This window comes from Mercurialis annua, linkage group LG4 (genome assembly GCF_937616625.2).
Source record: "Mercurialis annua linkage group LG4, ddMerAnnu1.2, whole genome shotgun sequence".
Classification (NCBI taxonomy): Eukaryota; Viridiplantae; Streptophyta; class Magnoliopsida; order Malpighiales; family Euphorbiaceae; genus Mercurialis; species Mercurialis annua.
In genome coordinates this window covers 28,187,088-28,206,515 of record NC_065573.1, presented here as the reverse complement: position 1 = coordinate 28,206,515, position 19,428 = coordinate 28,187,088, and the positions used below count along the sequence as shown (strand labels likewise).

Sequence of the window (19,428 nt, the reverse complement as noted above, 5' to 3'; positions counted from 1 at the left end):
GGTTCAAAATAATCACCGAGTGGAGCGGGCGGATCGCCGAGTTGCACATCCAAAGAGCTCCGTCAACGCGTTTGAAGAATTTAGATATAAATTTCTGCTATTTTACTGATATCCTACTCTCTATGTACTTCTTGAATGTATTGTTTAGCTTACATTTAGATCAAGTTGTACGTTTATTTACTTATTAATGAAATATTATTATTATTATAAAAAAAAAGAATAAATTAAACTAGCACTAATTGGTCATCAATTAGTGATTCCTGGAAGGACAACTCAATCTAATTATTAAAAACCTCCTCACGTCATTTATGTTTAGTTGTTAATCCTTGTTAGATTTTAAAAAGTTAATAAGAGTGATTATTAGTAGTAATTTAAGGAGCTCAAAATTTTCTGATGTTTAATCAAATTTATTGTTGTCTTTTTGGTCGGTTAACTTTGTTGTTTAATTATTCAAAAGGCCTTAAGGAAAAAAATCATTAGCAATTCAAATAAATAACTTTTATATATAGTAATTTACAATTTTCTTATTAAATCATAGTTTTTTACAAATATTGATTTTCTTAAATAATATTTAAAAAATCAAAATAAAATATTTAAGAATTTATCGGATTTTATATATTTTGACTTGGCAAAATATATAAAATTTATTATATCTCTGTTTTGTTTAAATTTTTAATAAAAAAATTCAACCAAGAACATATTGAATTTTGAACCAAAATATAAAATTCACTATTTATTAATAAAAGCAAAGGGCAAATAATGCTTTTCAAAGTTGTATTTCAAGATCAAATTAGTCATTTTTATTCTTAAGTCAACAAATAAATTACTTAATTTCAAGTTTTAGATCGCAAATTTTATATTTCAACGTTAAATATTATCTAATATCTATATCTCAAATATGTGCTTTATTTGACTTAGAGACATAAATTTTAAAATCTAATTTATCAAAAAGGTTAAAGTGGTTTATTCGACCCCGAGACACAAGTTCGAGAGCCGAATTTATTTTTTTATTTATTTTTAGTAATTATAAATTACTTTTAAAAAAATTATTTGAATTGTTTTATGATTCCATGAAGTTTTTTTCCTCAATTAAATGATTCTATGAAGTTTTTCTATAAAAAAAATTCAGAAGTCAAATTAGATTTTATTTTGGTAATCAAACTCCTTAACTAATCAATTTGATCAAATGTTAAAAAAATACTAATAATTTAAAATTAATAAAATAACTGTGATATAAATCGTAAATTTCTAATCTATGTTTTGTCAGATTTGGATACTAAAAAGACAGTGGCCTAATGTCAAAAGTTAATTAAGCAATTTTGGCATGTCACTTTTAGCACCAATTTTCAATGTCTAATAAAATCTAAAATAAGTCTTTTGAAAGGGCTAATTGCGTTTTAATATGAAATTTTTTCGGGTTTTATCAGTTATAGCCAAAAAATTTAAAATCGTCAGGATTAATCCATTTTGAAATATTCAAAACCTTTTCTAGCAATTTAGACTATTCATGCATATAATAGTTTAGGGTCAAATTCAAAAATAGTTATAAAAGGTTCTGAATATTTTATAATTGGCTAATTTTGCCTAATTTGAAAGTTTTGGCTAAAACTGACAAAACTAATAAAGATTTGGTATTAAAAAAAGATTAGCTTCTTTTTTTTGAAATACTGTAGCATTTTTTTTATGAAAATAAATAATGTGGTATTAAATTTTTTTAAAATAATTAAAATCCAAAATTGATGATTTCTATAATTAAAGTTTCTACTAAAAATGATTATAGAGAAAAACAAAATTGATAAAATACAAAATATAAAATATATAGTATAATAAATTTTATATTTTGATTTATCGTTTGAAAACACTTTAGTATATGCCATATTATTTATTTTTCATTGTGATTTAAAAAATTATAATTTTAAAAACTATAGTCAAAGTTTGTTGTAAATATTATTAAATAAAAAACTAATATTAAGAAAATGTAAAAATTCGAAGTTATCTTAATAATTTGACCACTGTACTTTTTTCTATCACAATATGCCAAACACATAGATAAAGTATATAGCCTTTTCATCAGGACTTGATAGGTTTATTTTTATTTACCAAGATTTAAATTATAAACATATTTAAAAGAACTAATTAATCAAATTAATATATAAGTAAATTAAATGGTTATGAATTTAATTACACAATAATTTTTTCATATAATTTAAATATTAAAATAACTTTTTATATAATTTAAATATTATCATTTTGAATTACTATTTATAAAATTTTATTGAAGTAGTAAATATATCAATTATTAAATAAATAATATAATATATGGTGTAATTTTAAGAAAAAAGTTAATTTTTTTAAGGTGTAATGTGTATATATCAAATTTATCACTACCGGAATTCTGCACGGGACGAGTATATAATAGTATTGCGAGAATTCATAAAAAAAAAATAGCATTAAGAGAATAAAGCGCAAATTAAAACTGTTAACCCATAAATGTTTGACTTATAAAATGTCTTTATATGCCAGTGGCATACATTTTTAAAATCATTGGGGAGAATGTGTGTGGTGGTGGGTGATTTCTGTTTTCGATTAGTAAGAAATATAAAAAAAAGAGCCACTAAAAGTTTTAATAAATTATATTTCTGATATTTATATAAATTATTAATTTTATACATCAGTTTATTTTAAAAAGAAACTCATTAACATTAAAAGTAAAGAGTAATATATGCAGATGGGCGCAAGACCCCAGACGATGAAAAAAGAAGAATCGAGAACGAGTTTAATTGAGGGAACGCCATCTGAAACGGTGTAAAGCACAAAAAATCCAGAAGTGGGCTAATTAATTAAAGAAGACAAGAGAAGAGGAAAAAAAGACGCTCCAGCAAAGAGCAAAAGCTAGAAAAAGGGACGGAAAAAGGTCCCTATAATGCCCAATCAAAAAAGAAAAACAAAGAGGACGAAGGTGAGTCCTTCGAATTTTCACAACAGAGTGAAGCAACACACATAACTGAAGAAAACTTAGAAAAAAATATAGCCAAAGCACTAAAAGGTTCAAAGTTGAGGAATTGGATATAGACGATCTGAGATTAAAAGGCTCGCCTTTATCTGCTGAGATAATGGAGGAAACGATTCCCCACAATATGAAGTTATTGATCCTACCAACCTTCAATGATGAAGGACACTCAAGAGACCGCACATCGAGATTTTCGGTGACGATGAGGCTTTTAAGTGTTTCATACGCCATTTTGTGCAGAGTGTTCCCCATCACCCTGATCGGGATATTTCAGAGGTGATGGTACAATAAGTTCAAACCAATGTCAATCAAGAATCTCACAGCCTTATTAAATGATTTCTTGAATGAATACCTCACTAATATACAGGCCAAAACTACCATCAGCATCCTGAGATCATCCGTTCAGAAAGACGGAAAAATGTTGAGGAGTTATATAGAGCGATTCAACAAACAAGCCATGAAAATCGACAACTAAACGTCGACATAGCCACCGAAGCCTTACGAGAGGGAACGGTTCGAAAAGTTGGTGGATAAATTGTTGGTCAACAAACCCATAACTTTCACAAACCTGATGGGAATAACACATAACTATTTCGAGTTAGACGAAAGCGAATAGTTATAAGAGAAATAGAAGTAAAAAGCAAAGAATTCAAAGAAAGATCAAGGGATAAGCCGAGATCGAGGATAGACGCCATCGACCTAAAGAAAGCAGGCGCTTCGCCCTACAAAGTAGATATGAGTTAAGGAATGACCTCCGAAACGACGAACGGAATTACACACCGCTCAACACAAGGACTTGATTTTAACAGAAATGAAAATTTAAAGAAAGAATTTCTATAAATGAAAGCATAGGGGTCTAAAGTAAAAAGGAAGTATTATAGCAAAGAAAAAAGAACTAAGTAGTTGTTCAATAGCAGCAAGAATTAGGTAGGTATAATTAATACAAATTAAAGATAAATAAACTACTTTTATACTCCAACTCAGTTCTGATATGGCACCCAGAAAGCGGCTGTAATTTAACGGTGGCCGGCACCGATAGTCTCCTCAATTGAAGAAATATAGTTGCAATATTTGTTTCTTTTTTTGATCTGATCTAATTTGTTTTTCAAATACAGAAAATAATTTTTAAAAAGTATACCATTTCATCTTCTCAAACCATTCAAAATTGTTAGTAAAACTTTGTAATAAAAAATAATTGAACTAAAGCAGTAGGGAATACATGTGTGATGTCTGGATCGAACCCCAGTCCAGTCACGGCTGATGAATCCGCCACCGCCACCGCCACGGCTGCCGCTCCGGCAGCTGCGATCCCTATCTCCTGGCCTTGCGACGGAATTCTAAGCTTGGAATGGATGCAAAATTTCAGCTCAACCTTAGAATGGGCATCCAAAAACCTGCCGCCGTCCCAATTCCCTACCGTATTGCCAGTATCTACGTTCGACTCTCTCATCCTCACCGCGTCAAAGATCCTACATAAAGAACCTAATTGCGTCACAGTTGATCCTACCAACGCCGACGATTCTTCAGTTACAGTAGTCGGAGACTTGCATGGACAGCTCCACGACCTTCTTTTTCTACTCAACGACGCCGGCTATCCGTCAGATCACAGCTTCTTCGTCTTCAACGGTGATTACGTTGACCGTGGCGCTTGGGGTCTCGAGACCTTCTTGCTCTTGTTAGCCTGGAAGGTCTAATTTCTCTCTCAATTTTTTAAATTCAGTTATTCTTAGTGTGTGATTTACTGAATTAAATAGCTAGATGTTTTTCTTTCTAGGTTTTTTTGCCGCACAGTGTGTTTCTGCTCCGTGGTAATCACGAATCGAAGTACTGTACATCTGTTTATGGATTTGAAAAGGAGGTTTTAGCTAAGTATGATGATAAGGGTAAGCATGTATATAGGAAGTGTTTGGGATGCTTCGAAGGGCTTCCCTTGACTTCGATTATAGCGGGTCGTGTATATACTGCTCATGGAGGACTTTTTCGGAGTGTCTCCGCTACTCCTTCTAAAAGATTGAAAGGAAAGAAGAATCGACGGATGAATTTGAATCCGCATTCTTCCCGTTTGTCTCTCGGTTCTTTTGAGGAGTTGGCTAAAGCTCGAAGATCGGTGCTTGACCCTCCATGGGAAGGTGTGAACCTTATTCCGGGTGATGTTTTGTGGTCTGATCCAACTATGACGCCGGGACTTTCTCCTAATAAAGAGAGGGGCATTGGTCTTCTATGGGGACCTGATTGTACTGAAGAATTTTTGAAAAATTTTCAGCTCAAGGTTGTGCCTAATTTCGATCTAAAATTTTATTCATTATTGCTGTCTAATTGTACTATGCTTCTCTACTTGTCATGCCTTGGACAGTTTTAGCTGTGAACTCAGTTTGTATGTGAACAGCTAATATGAATTTCCAAGTCAAAACACTATTTCTGTTATTTCTTTCTTTTAAACATGATGGAATTGCAATTCTTGTATGCTTCTGATGCCATAATTTGCGAGGCTGTTTTCTTCTGTACCTTGTCTTTCGTTTAACCTATCCAATTTGGTTTTGTGAAGTTATCTGCAAAGCACTTTGGGTAATCTTTAACCAAAAAATTTTGGAAATTGGCATGCTGAACTTTAGTTTTGAGCTGTGAAAATAGGGAACTTTTCTTTTTCTTTGTTGGAATGAAAATGCTGTACTTGTGTGTCTACACATAGCTGTTCAACATTCTTTACCCATTAGTTATCTGAATGAGCTTGTGTGGCTGTTAAATTGCTGATATTAGAATTATGGTTTGTTATTGTTGCCTTAGCTAATAATCAGATCCCATGAAGGTCCTGATGCAAGAGAAAAGCGGCCTGGTCTTTCAGGAATGGATGAAGGATACACTATAGATCATGTTGTAGAGTCCGGAAAGCTAATTACAATATTTAGTGCTCCAGACTACCCACAATTTCAGGTTTTTTTGCTATCCTTGTTTTTGATAATGAGCTATTTTTAGATCTCAAATAATTCTGCTTCATCTTTTTATTTGAAAGTCTTTTTTTTTAATTCCTTCAGCTTTGTACCTAAAATAGGCTTTGTGCTTTGCTATAAATGTGATGTTTGTTAACTGTAGTGCACATGTGAGTGTCCTGTACACATAGTCTACATCATTGCAAGAGGATATTAGAGATGAATTTTTTTTTCTGTCTCAAATATATATCCAGAATTAGAATGTCTTTTTCATCTAGATTGTAGTATCTGATAGTCCCTTAAAATTTTCTTTTGACTACATTACATGTTTTTGGGGCGAGCTATGAATATGTGAGTGTGTTTGGGGTTCAGAGTTGGCTATCTATTGTAGATTTCTCATTGATATGAACAGTAAATTGAAAGGTCAAAATAGTTGCAGTTTCAACTGAGAAAAAAAGGCAAAATATAGAAAAACGTTACCATGGTTTAAGCTATGTTTCACTTTTTTGTTTTATCAATTCCTTGTATCATTTTCAGTTAAACCCATTTGAGCTGGCGTGACTCAATTGGTGCTTTGTGGAAGGCTGGTATGATATTCTAAATAATAGTAAATATTATCATCCCAAACCCCATTTCAAATTAGAGAACCCTTTTTTCAGTATGTAACTTGCAACTATTATTTAAGCCTTAAACGTTATGCAAAATTCGCTATTGGATGCTTTGTTTCTATGATGCAGCTGATGGAAAAGTAGTGGTGTGCACATCTTTCTTGCATTTTTCTTTCTTGATCCCTTTTGTCTCCTGTGAGCTGTAATTTCTAGCTTTCCTATTAAATAACCTTGTAAAACAGAACTAAAGGAGTCAAATATGTGAACCTTTCAACTAAGAACTAGCAATCAACTCAATTTTTAATCCTAAAAATCCATGCATACTACCAAATCAGATCCCAATCTGTTTATAGCTGTACTCCTCTTTGAACGACAAAGACATAAATCCTTAATTTGTCAAACCCTTGCGATAGCATACCACACAGAACAAAGACATATAAATTAAAACTGTCATAGACCAATTTTATTATCCTTTAGCTATATTAACCTACTAAAGGATAGCAGCTTTCTTGCTTTCATAGAAGACGAGGAAAAGAGAAGAAAACGAGCAGGTTAATATTGAAAGATTAATGACTTATTTGCACATGTTCTATTTTAACTTCAATCAAGATACTATACTTCCTATTGTACCTTATCCCACATCTGAAATGTCAGAAATGAATAGTGGAGCGAGTTTGATTTATTTATTAGAGCTTATGTATACTACTATAAGAACTAAGGAGTTGACTTTTAGGCTAGGGGTGTGCATTCAGTTCAAAATGAACCGAAGCAAATCAAAAACTTTATTTTTTAAAATCAAAACGAACAGATTTATACAAATTTGAAATGTTTCACTTGAACTAAACCAAGCAATTTGGGTTGGTTAAATTTTATGTTTGATTCAGTTTTTTTACCAATATTAAACTTAAATATTTTTTACCAATAATCAAATCGAATCCAAAAATATATATAATTTCAAACTGGGGTTGGGTTAATTAGTTTTTGTTACATTTGCACACTCCTTTCTTAGGTCATGTAAGCTTGGCCTGCCTGAAGGCAATTGAAACTAATTGACTATACTAGGCTCAGACTTTCATTTACTATGAGCACAACCTGCAATCTAAATATAGAGCCAAGTGTTGTGCCAATTCGAGTACAAAGCTAGAAGTCCAAATATGGAGATAAGTGTTTTGCTAGTCCGAGTACGAAGTTAAGTGTTGTGTGGAACTAAGTGTTGTGGTGTGGGAGCTAGTGAGAAACATCTCTATAATTTAAATGAGTCCCCCAGTTTAGTGCTTGTTCTAGTGTTGGTTATTTCCAACAAACATCTCTAGTGTTGGTTATTTCCCTCAAAATTAGTATTTTTTTAGAATCTGAGTTCTTACAGTTCTGTAGCTAATTATATTTTCTTTCCAAGTTTTATTTTGTAAATATATAAGCATGGAAAATCAGTTATAGCCTTGCTATATTATAAAAAATAAAAATGTATAAAAAGTGAAAGGAAGAGAGGAGAAACTAAGAGAAAAATAATAATAATTAGTAATTAGTAATTAAGACATTTATCTACATTTTTATTGTTCATGGCTTGTGAGCCACTCATGAAGAGTTAGAGATGAAAACTATTTTTTTTGTCAATTTGATTTTAGTTGTGCTGACTGCTGTAATTTTCCTTTTTAATCAACTGTTGATTTAAATAAAACTAAGAAAATTCTAAAAGATTTCTAGGATTTTTAAGATAACCTAAATTCCTTGAAGATGTTTGCACTTTCTCATATAACTTAAATTCCTACAAAATATTTATCTAATTTATTTTAGAGTTTAAGACTTCCTTGAATAACTTCATTTATTAAAACATAGGCTAAATAATCCCTTTACTAATCCAACGCCTCCCCTTTTATTAAAGATTGTGTAGGCTTCGTCTGATTGAAGACGACCTACCTTATCGCCTTAATATGGCCTAGCGAGTTTAATAACCTTGGAGTCACCTTTAGAATCCATGACTCACCTAGTTAGCTACAATTTAGAAAGCTAAGCAATAAAGGTTTTGTAAAATCTAAGCTTGTGCATCTACTATTAATACCAAGGGCTGATTTTTGAGTCATGTGAAAAGACTCCGTCTCCATCTCTGCCTCAGGGTAGTGGGCTAATAGTTTATGGGACTCGGGTTCTACACTTCCCCATGTATGATCTTCTTTAAGCAGAGTCCAAGTTAATCTGCTAACCTAGAAACTAGATTTACTGGGTGGTCAATGTAAGACACAGCAGAGAAAATTGCCTTAGTAATGAAACCATAGCCAAATATGGTCATATCGTCTGTTGTAGGTTGTATTTCTGAAAGGGTATAGGTAACAGAAACAAAAGGAATTTTGTAATATAGGTTCATATTAATTTGATTGGGTATGAATTGTCGGTTCTAGGTCATGTTTTACTATATAAGCCTTTTAGCTGTGCATTGATCAAATACATTTTTGTTGGTTTGGTTCCAACTCATGTTTTACACTTACAATTCTCATGATCTTGGATTGTAATAGTTACTAACTAACAAATCACTGTCTGAGTGATTAATGAAGAGTTGCCGAATGAAACAGATAGATATGGTATTGGTTGTTATTTTCATTTTTCTCTTTATTTTCCAGTCTTCTGATGACTAAAGCCGTATTGTTGAAACAAATTATATTCTGTTTTTTTAGGCAACAGAGGAGGAGAGATACAAAAATAAAGGAGCATACATAGTCTTAAAATCACCCGGCTTTGATGAGCCACAGTTCCATAGTTTTGAAGCAGTTATTCCAAGACCACAGGTAGTTACTATGTTTGTTGTCTAGCAGAATGAATGAAGAAACCATGTTTCATTTCTTTTGTTTTCTACTGTCATTGCTGTTATTGCTTAGAAAAATATGCTAAAGGATGTGAACATTGTTATATTTCCTATTTCAGGCGAATGCGTATTATGACTATAAAAATGTAGTCGATTCTGATGAAGAACTGGACATGGATTTAATGGCAACTGCTGCATAAAGACCATCATCACAAATTTACTATAATTTTGGAAATGCAGCAAAATTTTGAGATATTGTGCTGGTTGATTCCTTTACAATTTTGCCTTCCATGTAGATTCATAATTTATAAATGTGTTCAAAATCCAAAGAAAACAATAGGATAATGTATACATGAAGGCTCACAAAGAGCAGCTGTAAATGTTCGATTGTTAGATGTTCTCAGTTAAGTTCAGTGTTTAATTGTTGAATCTGTTGGTAAAATGGCAGAAATGTTTTTTGGGAAACCGCCGCTTGCTCTCTAAGTTTGTGTTTTCAGCTCTCTTTTATTACTCGTTTAATCATCTAAAAATATTTCACTTTTTTTTAAAAGTTTAAATTTTTAGAATCATCAATTTTAATTTATTTCAATCGTAGTCATTTGTTCAAATTAGAGCGGAAAATAATTATAATATGACCTCCATATCGATTCTAATTATTCCAATTTGTTCTTTTCAGTATTAAAAACTTCAAATATAATTCCAAAAAACATATTTAAAATCTTTTCCACTCCAATTTAAAGAAATTGTTACAACTTGAGAAATGAACTAAAATTAACAATTCTAAAAGTCCGGCCATAAATGAAAAAAAAAGGTAGGATTTTTTTTCATTGATCAAGCCTTCATTATTTCAAGAAAACGAAAAAACCCAGTAGATTGGTAGACATGAAAGAATGAGAAGACATTGAAAGAGATTTATGGTACAGAGTAATGGAAAGACGTTATAGAGTAGATTACAAAAATTATCATTAGTGTGCATTAGTCAGTGTTAACTAAATAAAGAGAATTAATTAGCAGGCAAATAAAAGAAAGCCCCATCCTATCTAAATTATAGTATCAAACTAAAATATACAATTCCACTAGTAAACCTCTTTTGGAGCATATTTAAGTAAAAACTGTTAGCCCGAGTGCTCAAATGGTACCCGAACAAATAGTTGGCCATGCAGGGTCACCACAGCTGAAGTCTGATGTGGGTCAATCCTTGAAGGTAAGCTCACAACCTAACATTATGTCACAAATCCCAAATTTCATCACAGCTTACAACAATATACACACGAATGACCGTTTTTATATCTACAGAACTCCAAAATTTTACCTTTTTGAATGGCGTGACCCCCCATGGATTATCAGGATGCTCAGGTTCACCGCTGATAACCAGTCGCCCTGCTGGATCTGATTGAACACGCACCTGAATTCATAGAACACTTTTGCTCGATAACAATCATCACAAGCATACTAGGAAATTCTATTTCTATAGTATTTCCTAAACAAACAGTGTCGGAGCCAAGATTATTGTATTAGGGGGGGGCCAAATCACAAAATGCATTAGATGTGGGGAGGCTATTTTTGTGAAGGGGGAAAGGTTCTGTGCTAATTTCAATAATTTTTGGAAGTTGGGGGACCTTGTAAATAAGTTAATGATGAAATAATAACTACAGTTCTTGCTGCATGATAAAGGTATAACATTTCACAAAGGAAATTGCTCGATATAAAGAAGACAGGAGAAGAACATTAGTTATTTACCTCCTCCCGAAGAAGTCCAGGCACTAAAGCATACACCTCAAAACAATCTTTCTGCACATTTGTTTCTTAATGAGATTCAAACTATAATGGATATCCTTATTCCTTCTAGATGAGTAATGAAAGAACTTACCGTTCTCTGTACATTGATCTTCACCCAATCAGCAGGAACTCCCAAGTCAACCACCTCTACATCCAATCTACTTAAAAAAACAATGTTTAAAATAATGAAACGATCATATGCAAAACATTTTGATATGAATGTGGATGGGAAGCCGGAGTGCCGGACATTCAAATGAATAAGAGGTGTTTTCTAGCCAGTGGTGTTTATTTTAAATTATAAAATGCAAATATAACAGCAACGGGCATCAAAATGGACTATATTTATGAGCAGATCTGACCTCTGTACATTTAATAACATCTGTCGCATCCCTAAAGATACAGATTGAAGAAGAGGTTTTAATAAGCAAACTAGGCTGCTTGAGATTCCAACACATTGAAAATCAAGTGACTTGAAAATCTCTAGCTTAAGTTACAGCATTTTGAGGTTTCTGTCCTGCACAGATGCATGCAGAGGCGTGAAACACTGCTGTAGCGCACGGGGTGTGTAGCCAGGAAAACATGCTGTGACATGACACTTGCGGCCCGCGCTACTAAGGACGGAGTTACGGCGCAAATCCCCTAATTTTTTTAGAACCCTTTTTCACCCCCCAAAATAGAACGGTTCTAGTTTTTATACCCTCCAACCATCCGTTTTTCTTTTTCACCTCCCAAAAATAAATCCTGGTTTCGTCTCTGCGCGCAGCACATCTAAATTTTCAAAGTCAAAGTTTTTTAATCTTATTTTCTGTTTGAGTTTTTTCATTTAAGGAAAGTCAAATTAAGATACAAATGTCCGCGATACAATTGATTTGATTCTTCTGTAACAAGAGTTGTTTTCCGAGTTAAAATTGCCAAGGGTCAAAGGGATTTTCTTTATCCTTCCACAATTAGTTTACCTTACTCCTTTGGGGAAGTAAAATATTGTTATTCAGATCATATGGGAGATTTCTTTTGGTTCTTCATTGAACTCTTAGAAAGCTTATCCAGTTAAATTTCTACCAAGGTTCAATAACACAAGTTGTTATTGGGTTAAGGAGCTCTATCAAATTTATAATTCTAAGTTTTAACTTTTAAAACAGGTTTGGTTAGGGTTTAAGTCGCTTCAATCAAATTTCAAGACAATCCTAAGGTTCTTTTCCACATATATAGATTCCGAGTTCAATGTCCATATATTGGGCGTTCACATCACACTTATCATAAACATCACTATCAATAGATAAAGATTCTTGGGAGGAAAATGGACAAAAAAAGTTACAAGGATCTTAACTGAGGTTTAGATGTTTTAGCACGTGCAGCTTTGACAGCATCCTCCATGTAAGATGGTTTCTTGCGCTTTAGTAAACCTGAGAACAATACAAATCTAATTAAGGAACTGGTTTAAGCCATTTACAAAATCAAAAAGCAATCAGATAAGCAATAGCTGTCACATACCAAGAGTTTTATGCTGTTTATCACGCTTTTGCAGAGGTGCAGAATCCTTTTCCTGTAAAATAAAGAAAATGTCATCGTTCACATTAATATCTTTGTTTCTGCTGCAAATAGCCACTCAATCCCCAAATCAATCTCGATTTACAGGATATATTTAAATAAGAAGACAAGATCAATTTCCTAAATTTCCTTTCCTTTTTAGTTATTGCAATTTATTCTTAAGGTCTTGCTTTTTTTTTTTTTAGAATTCTTAAGGTCTTACTTATTCAGATTTCTTGCTAGTACATTTTTGCAACTAGGGCTCAAGAGTTGCAAGTTAGCCCATCCTCTCCTAACGTAACTATATAAACCCATAATTCCTATAACATAAAACAAGCAGACAATTTAAGAAAAAGGTTTGGAGTTCATACAACTCTAGAGATTACATGGTTCTATCCAACAAGCCCTAAACTAGCGAGAGATTGAAGGGTTCTATTACTATAATCCTATAACCTTAACCCCATGACAAGATCCCAAATTCAGGACCATAACAAACTATATTAGAAGAATCTGCAGAAATTTAGAGAACAGCACAAAATAAAACTTCAATGGACCTTAATGATAGCATCACTAACTTCTCCATTACCAAGCAGACGTGAGTGCCACCCCTGCATAGCTCGTGCTGCAGCATCCCTCCGTGCTCGACCGGATCCAGATGTCTGACACATCAGCAATTATAAAGATGTTGGCAATGTATCAACTAATGGGTAAAAGAGAGAAAGAAAATTGCAACAGAACACTTTCGGTTAAGTGATGCAAAAAGCCAACCCATCAGCAATTGTAAAGATGTTGGCTGGAAACAATTAAATATTAATGCATCAGAGAAAACAAAACAAATTGCAACCCTTTTGGTAAAGAGAAGCCATCCTGTTAGAATTAATAGATCAAATACCAGAACTAACTATTATGGCATAGGTATTACGACAATGATCAGATGAAACATTATATGGAGTCATTCAAAAGCATGATAATCCAAGAGATTTGACCAACCCGATTATTCCAAATCCCGCCCAAACCATGAAATCAGGTACAAAGCAATATTTATTGGCTGCACTTTCTATTTTTATGAACCTGAAGTTCTCTCTGGATTCAGTAAAGGGTAATGAAATCCAAATTAAATTAGACACAATTGACAATTAATATATTTGCAAAGACAGATTGCTTATCTGAATATGTTATACAACTACTTTAGTTCAGCACACATTTCCTCAGCCATTATTCATATCTACTTGAAAGATTCTATGAGAGGTTGTCAACAATGATATTGGAACAAACATAAATGAGACTAGAACTACACATGACAAATGCCCCAATTAAATGACATCATGGAAAGATTACCAAGAAACCTGTACACAATATACCGTTACAACTATATAAAGTATGACTTCACATTTTTCCAAATTAAAGTAAAAAAGCATAACACATGCCACAAATAGAAAAGAGACAATAACAAAAAGTCAAATCATAAACTAAATAAACTGGCAAATCAGTTAAATACATAGAATTAAAAGTTTCACCGTTGATAGAAATAGAGGTAGAATACCTGATTGTCCACTACCACCGGCTCTGAGTTAATAACGGGTAAAATAAGCTCGCCGCCACTTGTTTTATGCCTCTCATAGTCGAGAAGAGTCTGAAAATGCAGAAGTAGAAACAAATTAAAATATATGGCATAATTTGAACATAATTAAGGTATACGAAGTAAAAGCATGTACCAAATAATATAAGCAAACAGTTTCTGTATAGCTTAAGTCACAAAAACTCAGAGTTGTCGCAGGTAACCAATACAGATAGGGATTTAAATCCCATTTGCCATAGATCTATTCAAATTATCTTTATGTTTTTCAGTCAACCACCACAATAAACATGCCGACTTCACAAACATTGTTTGGCACTTTTAATGACAATCCCTCCCCTCTACCTCCCCCCAACCCCAAACATGACACACGGGTGTGCGGCACACACACACACAAAACTATGAGAGAGGGAAAATTAGTCCCAAAATTACTTTTCAGGGGCCAGTTTAGTCCTTACTTTTACAGTCAGCTAATTTGAACACAAAAATTCTGAAAAAATTATTCTTTAACTCTTTTTTTGCCTCTGAACTTGCATCTTTCCTAACGAGAATTGCATTTCTGAATTAGGACTAGAAGTGAAAGATAAATAGGAATACAACTCTACACTTAATTATTATGGGAAGAGATAAGTTGTATATGTGCATGTACAAGAGATTGAAATTAAACCACCAGTAAGACATAAAGCGCGGAACAACAAACATATGCAAAGAACTGAAGAGATGCACATTCTGACAGTGAAACCCTGAATCACCTTCTCATAAAATCCACGAAATGTCCATGAAACAGTAGTGCATGTCCTGCAGAGGGAAAAGAACGGTCAAAATTTATTGATTTTAAGTCAAATCTGTCAGAAATTTCTTAAGATAAATTTGTCTAGAATAAGTATCTTCTGCTTTTTGTAAATCAGTAGAGTAATATGTCTAAAAGACAGCAGCACTTAAATAATGCAATTCTATGCAAATGAAATGCAATTACTAGATTGCCTAGGCTTCCTTCAGTTTATTGCTTTTTGTTCAAATGCAATAAAAAGAAACTCTCTCCCTCTAAAGAATTGCAATTTCATTTTAGTACTTATGAAACAAAATTATTACTATGTGTATCTGCAATTTCATTTTAGTACTTATGAAACAAAATTATTACTATATGGAAGATGTTTAGATTACCTCTTACATCCTCCATTATTAAAAGTATTTGAAATTGGTTTAACATAAAAATGAGATGCAAAAGTACACTCCAAGGCACCAATAAATAGAGCAGAGACAAGCTATAAAAAGGGTTGTTGATGAGACTACTAGACAAAAAAAATTGAGATCAGTTTTGGTCAAAATAAATAAATAAATTAACAAGATATTAACAGTTATGAAACTTAATAAATGTGACACAAGTTTATCATGTAAAACCTCACCCTCACACCTACATATACAAATTCCAAATTTTTTTAGAAATTCATTCTACAATTCCACAGTTCTAAAATTGATTAACCTACATACATGATCTATATAAGAAAATTGATTTCCAATGTTCATACTAGCATATTATTCTTCAAATTAATAAACTTATGATCTCTTCCTTGGGGATTGCATGCAAGAAATAGTTAGCTTATTAACTTTAGTTGATTACCAGATCTAAATGTAACAGAAAAACAAACTATCCCTTACTTTGGGGGTTTGAAGGACTCTCCGACTTGCCGCCAAAATTTACATGAAGTCACCTGAATATCAAAGAAACCAGTTATGAGTATGTTAGACACCACCTCTGAAAAAAATAGATGAATGCAATATTGCAGGCAGTTGCTAAACGCACAACAAAAATCAAAAGCTTAAAGTTGACACTATATCTCTATATTTCAAACATTCAATTCTGCATAAACAAAAATGTCAAACCATGAACTCTCAAGCACTGCCACTAAATATTACAGCAGGCAAAGATTTCAACAGAATACATGAAGTTATTCAAGAGAAATGATTGCTCCTCTATCAACTCGATCAATCACCACTAATAAATATTTCCCAATATTATTATTCATAGACAATTAAAACAAAAGAATTTATAAATAGATAACATATGATGGGTTTTCATCTCTTTATTACTGTCTAGGTGTGACCAAATACAAGTTAAGTTCATGTTCATCACTGGAAATAGACTAATTAATTTATTCATTTATTCTCAGTTAAATATTTTCAAGCATTGTATACCCTTTTCTTCTTTTCTGAGAAAGCCAATCAACAAAATGTGATTCTTACTTCTACTCCCAGAATCAGTCTTGTACTGGATTGACAAAAATAAAACAAATCCAACATGTCAATTAATTGAACTTCATAATTTAATGAAACTTTCTAGCTCCCAAACGCTGGTAAAAATCATGTACCATGTTCTCCTTTAATGTATAAGGATCACAACGATTAAGTTTCTCAAACAAAATTGGCTAAAATTCCTGACTGCATGACCGAAAAAATTCCCCACCTAGCTCACGGTACTAATCCATAACGATCAAAGTCGAATTGTGAGCCTATTAATGAAGCTACTACGAATCGTATTCGACAAGAAAATCAGCTGATCTTTTTAGAAGAATCAAATCATACAATTGTGCATGTGTGTGACTGTCTAGCTAATCATTAGTACAAAATGAATTACATCCTGATATCAGCTTCAGCCTTAGTGTGTGAGAAATGCACCTGAGAATACATTTCTGTCAAGTACACTCACATATTGGCAGAATGCTATGTTGGGTCCATCAGAGTTAAGTTCATTAACTTCACCAGTGAAAGCAAAGCACAATTGATTGCACAGGAATTAATAGACAATCAATATGAAAACAAAACATGTTAAACTTGAGTTGTGAAAAAAAAAATACAAACCTTATCATAACCACCCAATCTCATAACTGATCTCCACAACCTTATCACCAGAGAAAGCACATAATTAGATTAAAATGTTTTTTGTAACATGTAATTAACAGAACAGCGTTGTAATTTCATATTCTGCACTAACTTACTTCAGACAATTTAATCCCTCTCCATAAAACTTTGGAGGCTTGAACTCAATGCTCCTTTCCCTAAAGAAAATTTCAAGCTCCTTCATAAAAGCCCATTGTTCCTCTTCTGTACCTGACTCACTGCCATCATGATCATCTCCTAAAAGAAATGAGTGCTTCGCGGTTGAGCTGCCATTTATTTTGGGTGAAGCAGTGTCCTCTTTATTCTCTCCATTCTCCAATTCCTCCTTGTTGTCAAGTTCAGCTTTAATGCTAGCAGCTTCTGCAAGAGGTGTATCAGGTCCATCATGTTCTTTAAGGGTTGTGTCAGTATGATGATCAGATCCATTTTCTGGTACTTGAGAAGGTTCGGATTTAGCATCTGCCGTGAGCTTAGCAGTATCAGTATTAATTGTTGAATTGTTGGAGCCATCTACTCCACATGTTTCAGTTTTACAATCTGAATTTTCATTGGCTTCATTATTTTCCTCTGTGGGAGGTTCAATTTCAGGCTTAAGTAAACTTCTATTATCATCCGAAGGAGCAGGAGAAGGAGAGCCTTGATGAGGTTGTTCTGGACCTGGTTTCAACTCCACAATGCTATCACTGTGGGTTGTCTCAGTCTGAGGTTCTAAAGGACTTGAAATACAATCTTCATCACGAGGGACAGCCTCAATTTGAGGTTTTTGAGGACTCGTCTTCAACTCTTCATTGTCATAATCGGCGACTGCTCCAGCCTGATGCTGTTGCGGACTAGGGTTCAATTCCATATCATTAATACTAAGAGCAGATTCAATTTCAGGTTGTTGAGTATTTGTCTTCAAGTCTGCACTGTTATCAGTCTGCAATTGTTGATGATCGTCAGCCTTGTTATCAGCAAGGAGTGCTGGCTCAGGGTGAGATAAATGCGGACTAGACTTAGACTCGGAATTGTCATTATCCATAGAAGGTGGCTCAGATTGAGATTGTGGCAGAGTAAATTCCAACTCCGCATTATTATGGTTGACAGCTACATCAATCACAGATGAAGAATGCTGATTTTCGAAAGAGATTGGTTCATCCAGGATAAGAGGGACAGGGTGGTCAGCTTGATGTGCATCAGAAATTGGTAAAGGCTGTATCGAGTCATCCTCATTTTCTTTGGCATTGTCCATCTCTAATTCAACAGCCAAACAGAAAGGGAAATAAAACCTTCGGTTTAGATAAAAAAGAAAGAACAGAATTTACCAGACATAACAGGACAAATGCAAAGCACGGAAACTTTGATAAAATTGCATGTCCGTTTTGAAAATGTTTCGGAAACCGGAAAATCATAAGGAAATGTTTCGGGCCGTTTTGGCAAATAACTATAGTTAGGCAGTTGTAGAAAAACCCTAGAAAATTCTCAAGAAATAATTTTTTTAATCAATTACCCACAATTTTTATTATTCACATTGCCTACAATAAATCTTATTTCTTATTTTTTTTCAGTTTAATGATGTTTGATTTATTGTATTAATTGGCACAAATATATAAATAAAACTTAATATATATAGCATTTTATAATTTTTAATATTATTAATATATCCCTATATTTTTATATTTACACGTTTCCCCCACAATTCGTGTCCTTGTTTAAAAAAAACTGCTTTCCGGTGTCCATTTCATGTCATTTTTGTTTCCCGTTTCCATTTCCGGAGCTACATAGAATGCATCTCATTCAAATCGCTAAATAATACAATTCAATATGCAATGCTCATAAGCGAATAACAATTTATTATGCAATTACAGTTCCAAAACCCTAATCATGGTTTTCTCTAAAGAATAAAAATGTAGAATATTAATAAAAATAATTTCAAAAATGCGAGGGAATGAAATTGTAGCTTACCTCTGAAATAAATTGAAAAGACTTGGAAGTTGAGCTTGCAGTTGAATTGAAAAGAACAAAATTGGAATTGGAGATGAAAATTAAATAAACCCTAAAAAAGTTGAATATGTAAAATCCCTCCAATTCAATCGGTGAATTAAATTGGTTAGTTGGTGATGTTTTTTCTTATTTCGTTTCAACAAAAAAACAGCACGGTCGATCGACTTCACACGTGTAGCGTAGAGGTAAACTATTTCTCAGCTTTATAGACTCGCTTAAACGACGTCGACCCTCTCTTCAGCTACTAAAGGCCCAACCCACCTAAAAAATTAGAGGAAGTTACACCATTTATCAAAAAAAAATATATATATATAAAAATACAT

The 19,428-nt window shown here is 33.0% G+C and overlaps 2 protein-coding genes across 3 annotated transcripts; one reads left to right on the top strand and one right to left on the bottom strand.

The window, feature by feature from the left end:
- Nucleotides 1-3,918: 3,918 nt before the first annotated feature.
- Nucleotides 3,919-9,807, top strand: LOC126678022 (serine/threonine-protein phosphatase 7). Its single transcript, XM_050372875.2, has 5 exons — nt 3,919-4,698; nt 4,785-5,279; nt 5,795-5,941; nt 9,215-9,325; nt 9,462-9,807. The coding sequence occupies exons 1-5, from the start codon at nt 4,237-4,239 to the stop codon at nt 9,540-9,542; spliced, it is 1,296 nt and encodes a 431-aa protein (XP_050228832.1). The 5' UTR covers nt 3,919-4,236; the 3' UTR covers nt 9,543-9,807.
- Nucleotides 9,808-10,225: 418 nt separating this feature from the next.
- Nucleotides 10,226-19,273, bottom strand: LOC126677339 (AT-rich interactive domain-containing protein 5-like). 2 transcript variants are annotated; one of them, XM_050371902.2, is made up of 13 exons: nt 19,067-19,273; nt 17,221-18,355; nt 17,084-17,123; nt 15,884-15,936; nt 14,977-15,022; nt 14,192-14,281; nt 13,224-13,307; nt 12,613-12,664; nt 12,449-12,524; nt 11,213-11,279; nt 11,083-11,133; nt 10,655-10,747; nt 10,226-10,559 (listed from the first exon to the last, which is right to left on the bottom strand). In XM_050371902.2, exons 2-13 carry the CDS (start codon nt 18,351-18,353, stop codon nt 10,458-10,460), a joined length of 1,887 nt encoding a protein of 628 aa, XP_050227859.1. In that variant the 5' UTR covers nt 18,354-18,355; nt 19,067-19,273; the 3' UTR covers nt 10,226-10,457. The 2 variants fall into 2 exon arrangements, with proteins under 2 accessions (XP_050227859.1, XP_050227858.1); XM_050371901.2 differs by having other exon boundaries at nt 13,203-13,307; nt 17,221-18,353.
- Nucleotides 19,274-19,428: the final 155 nt, after the last annotated feature.

Coding starts and splice junctions, on each gene's coding strand:
- LOC126678022 (XM_050372875.2), top strand. CDS start 4,237: ATGTCTGGATCGAACCCCAGTCCAGTCACGGCTGATGAATCCGCCACC. Junction 4,699..4,784: donor TGCTCTTGTTAGCCTGGAAG/GTCTAATTTCTC, acceptor TTTTCTTTCTAG/GTTTTTTTGCCGCACAGTGT. Junction 5,280..5,794: donor TGAAAAATTTTCAGCTCAAG/GTTGTGCCTAAT, acceptor TTGTTGCCTTAG/CTAATAATCAGATCCCATGA.
- LOC126677339 (XM_050371901.2), bottom strand. CDS start 18,353: ATGGACAATGCCAAAGAAAATGAGGATGACTCGATACAGCCTTTACCA. Junction 15,937..17,083: donor GATTGGGTGGTTATGATAAG/GTTTGTATTTTT, acceptor TTTGATATTCAG/GTGACTTCATGTAAATTTTG. Junction 12,665..13,202: donor TTAGTGATGCTATCATTAAG/GTCCATTGAAGT, acceptor TTTATTTTACAG/GAAAAGGATTCTGCACCTCT.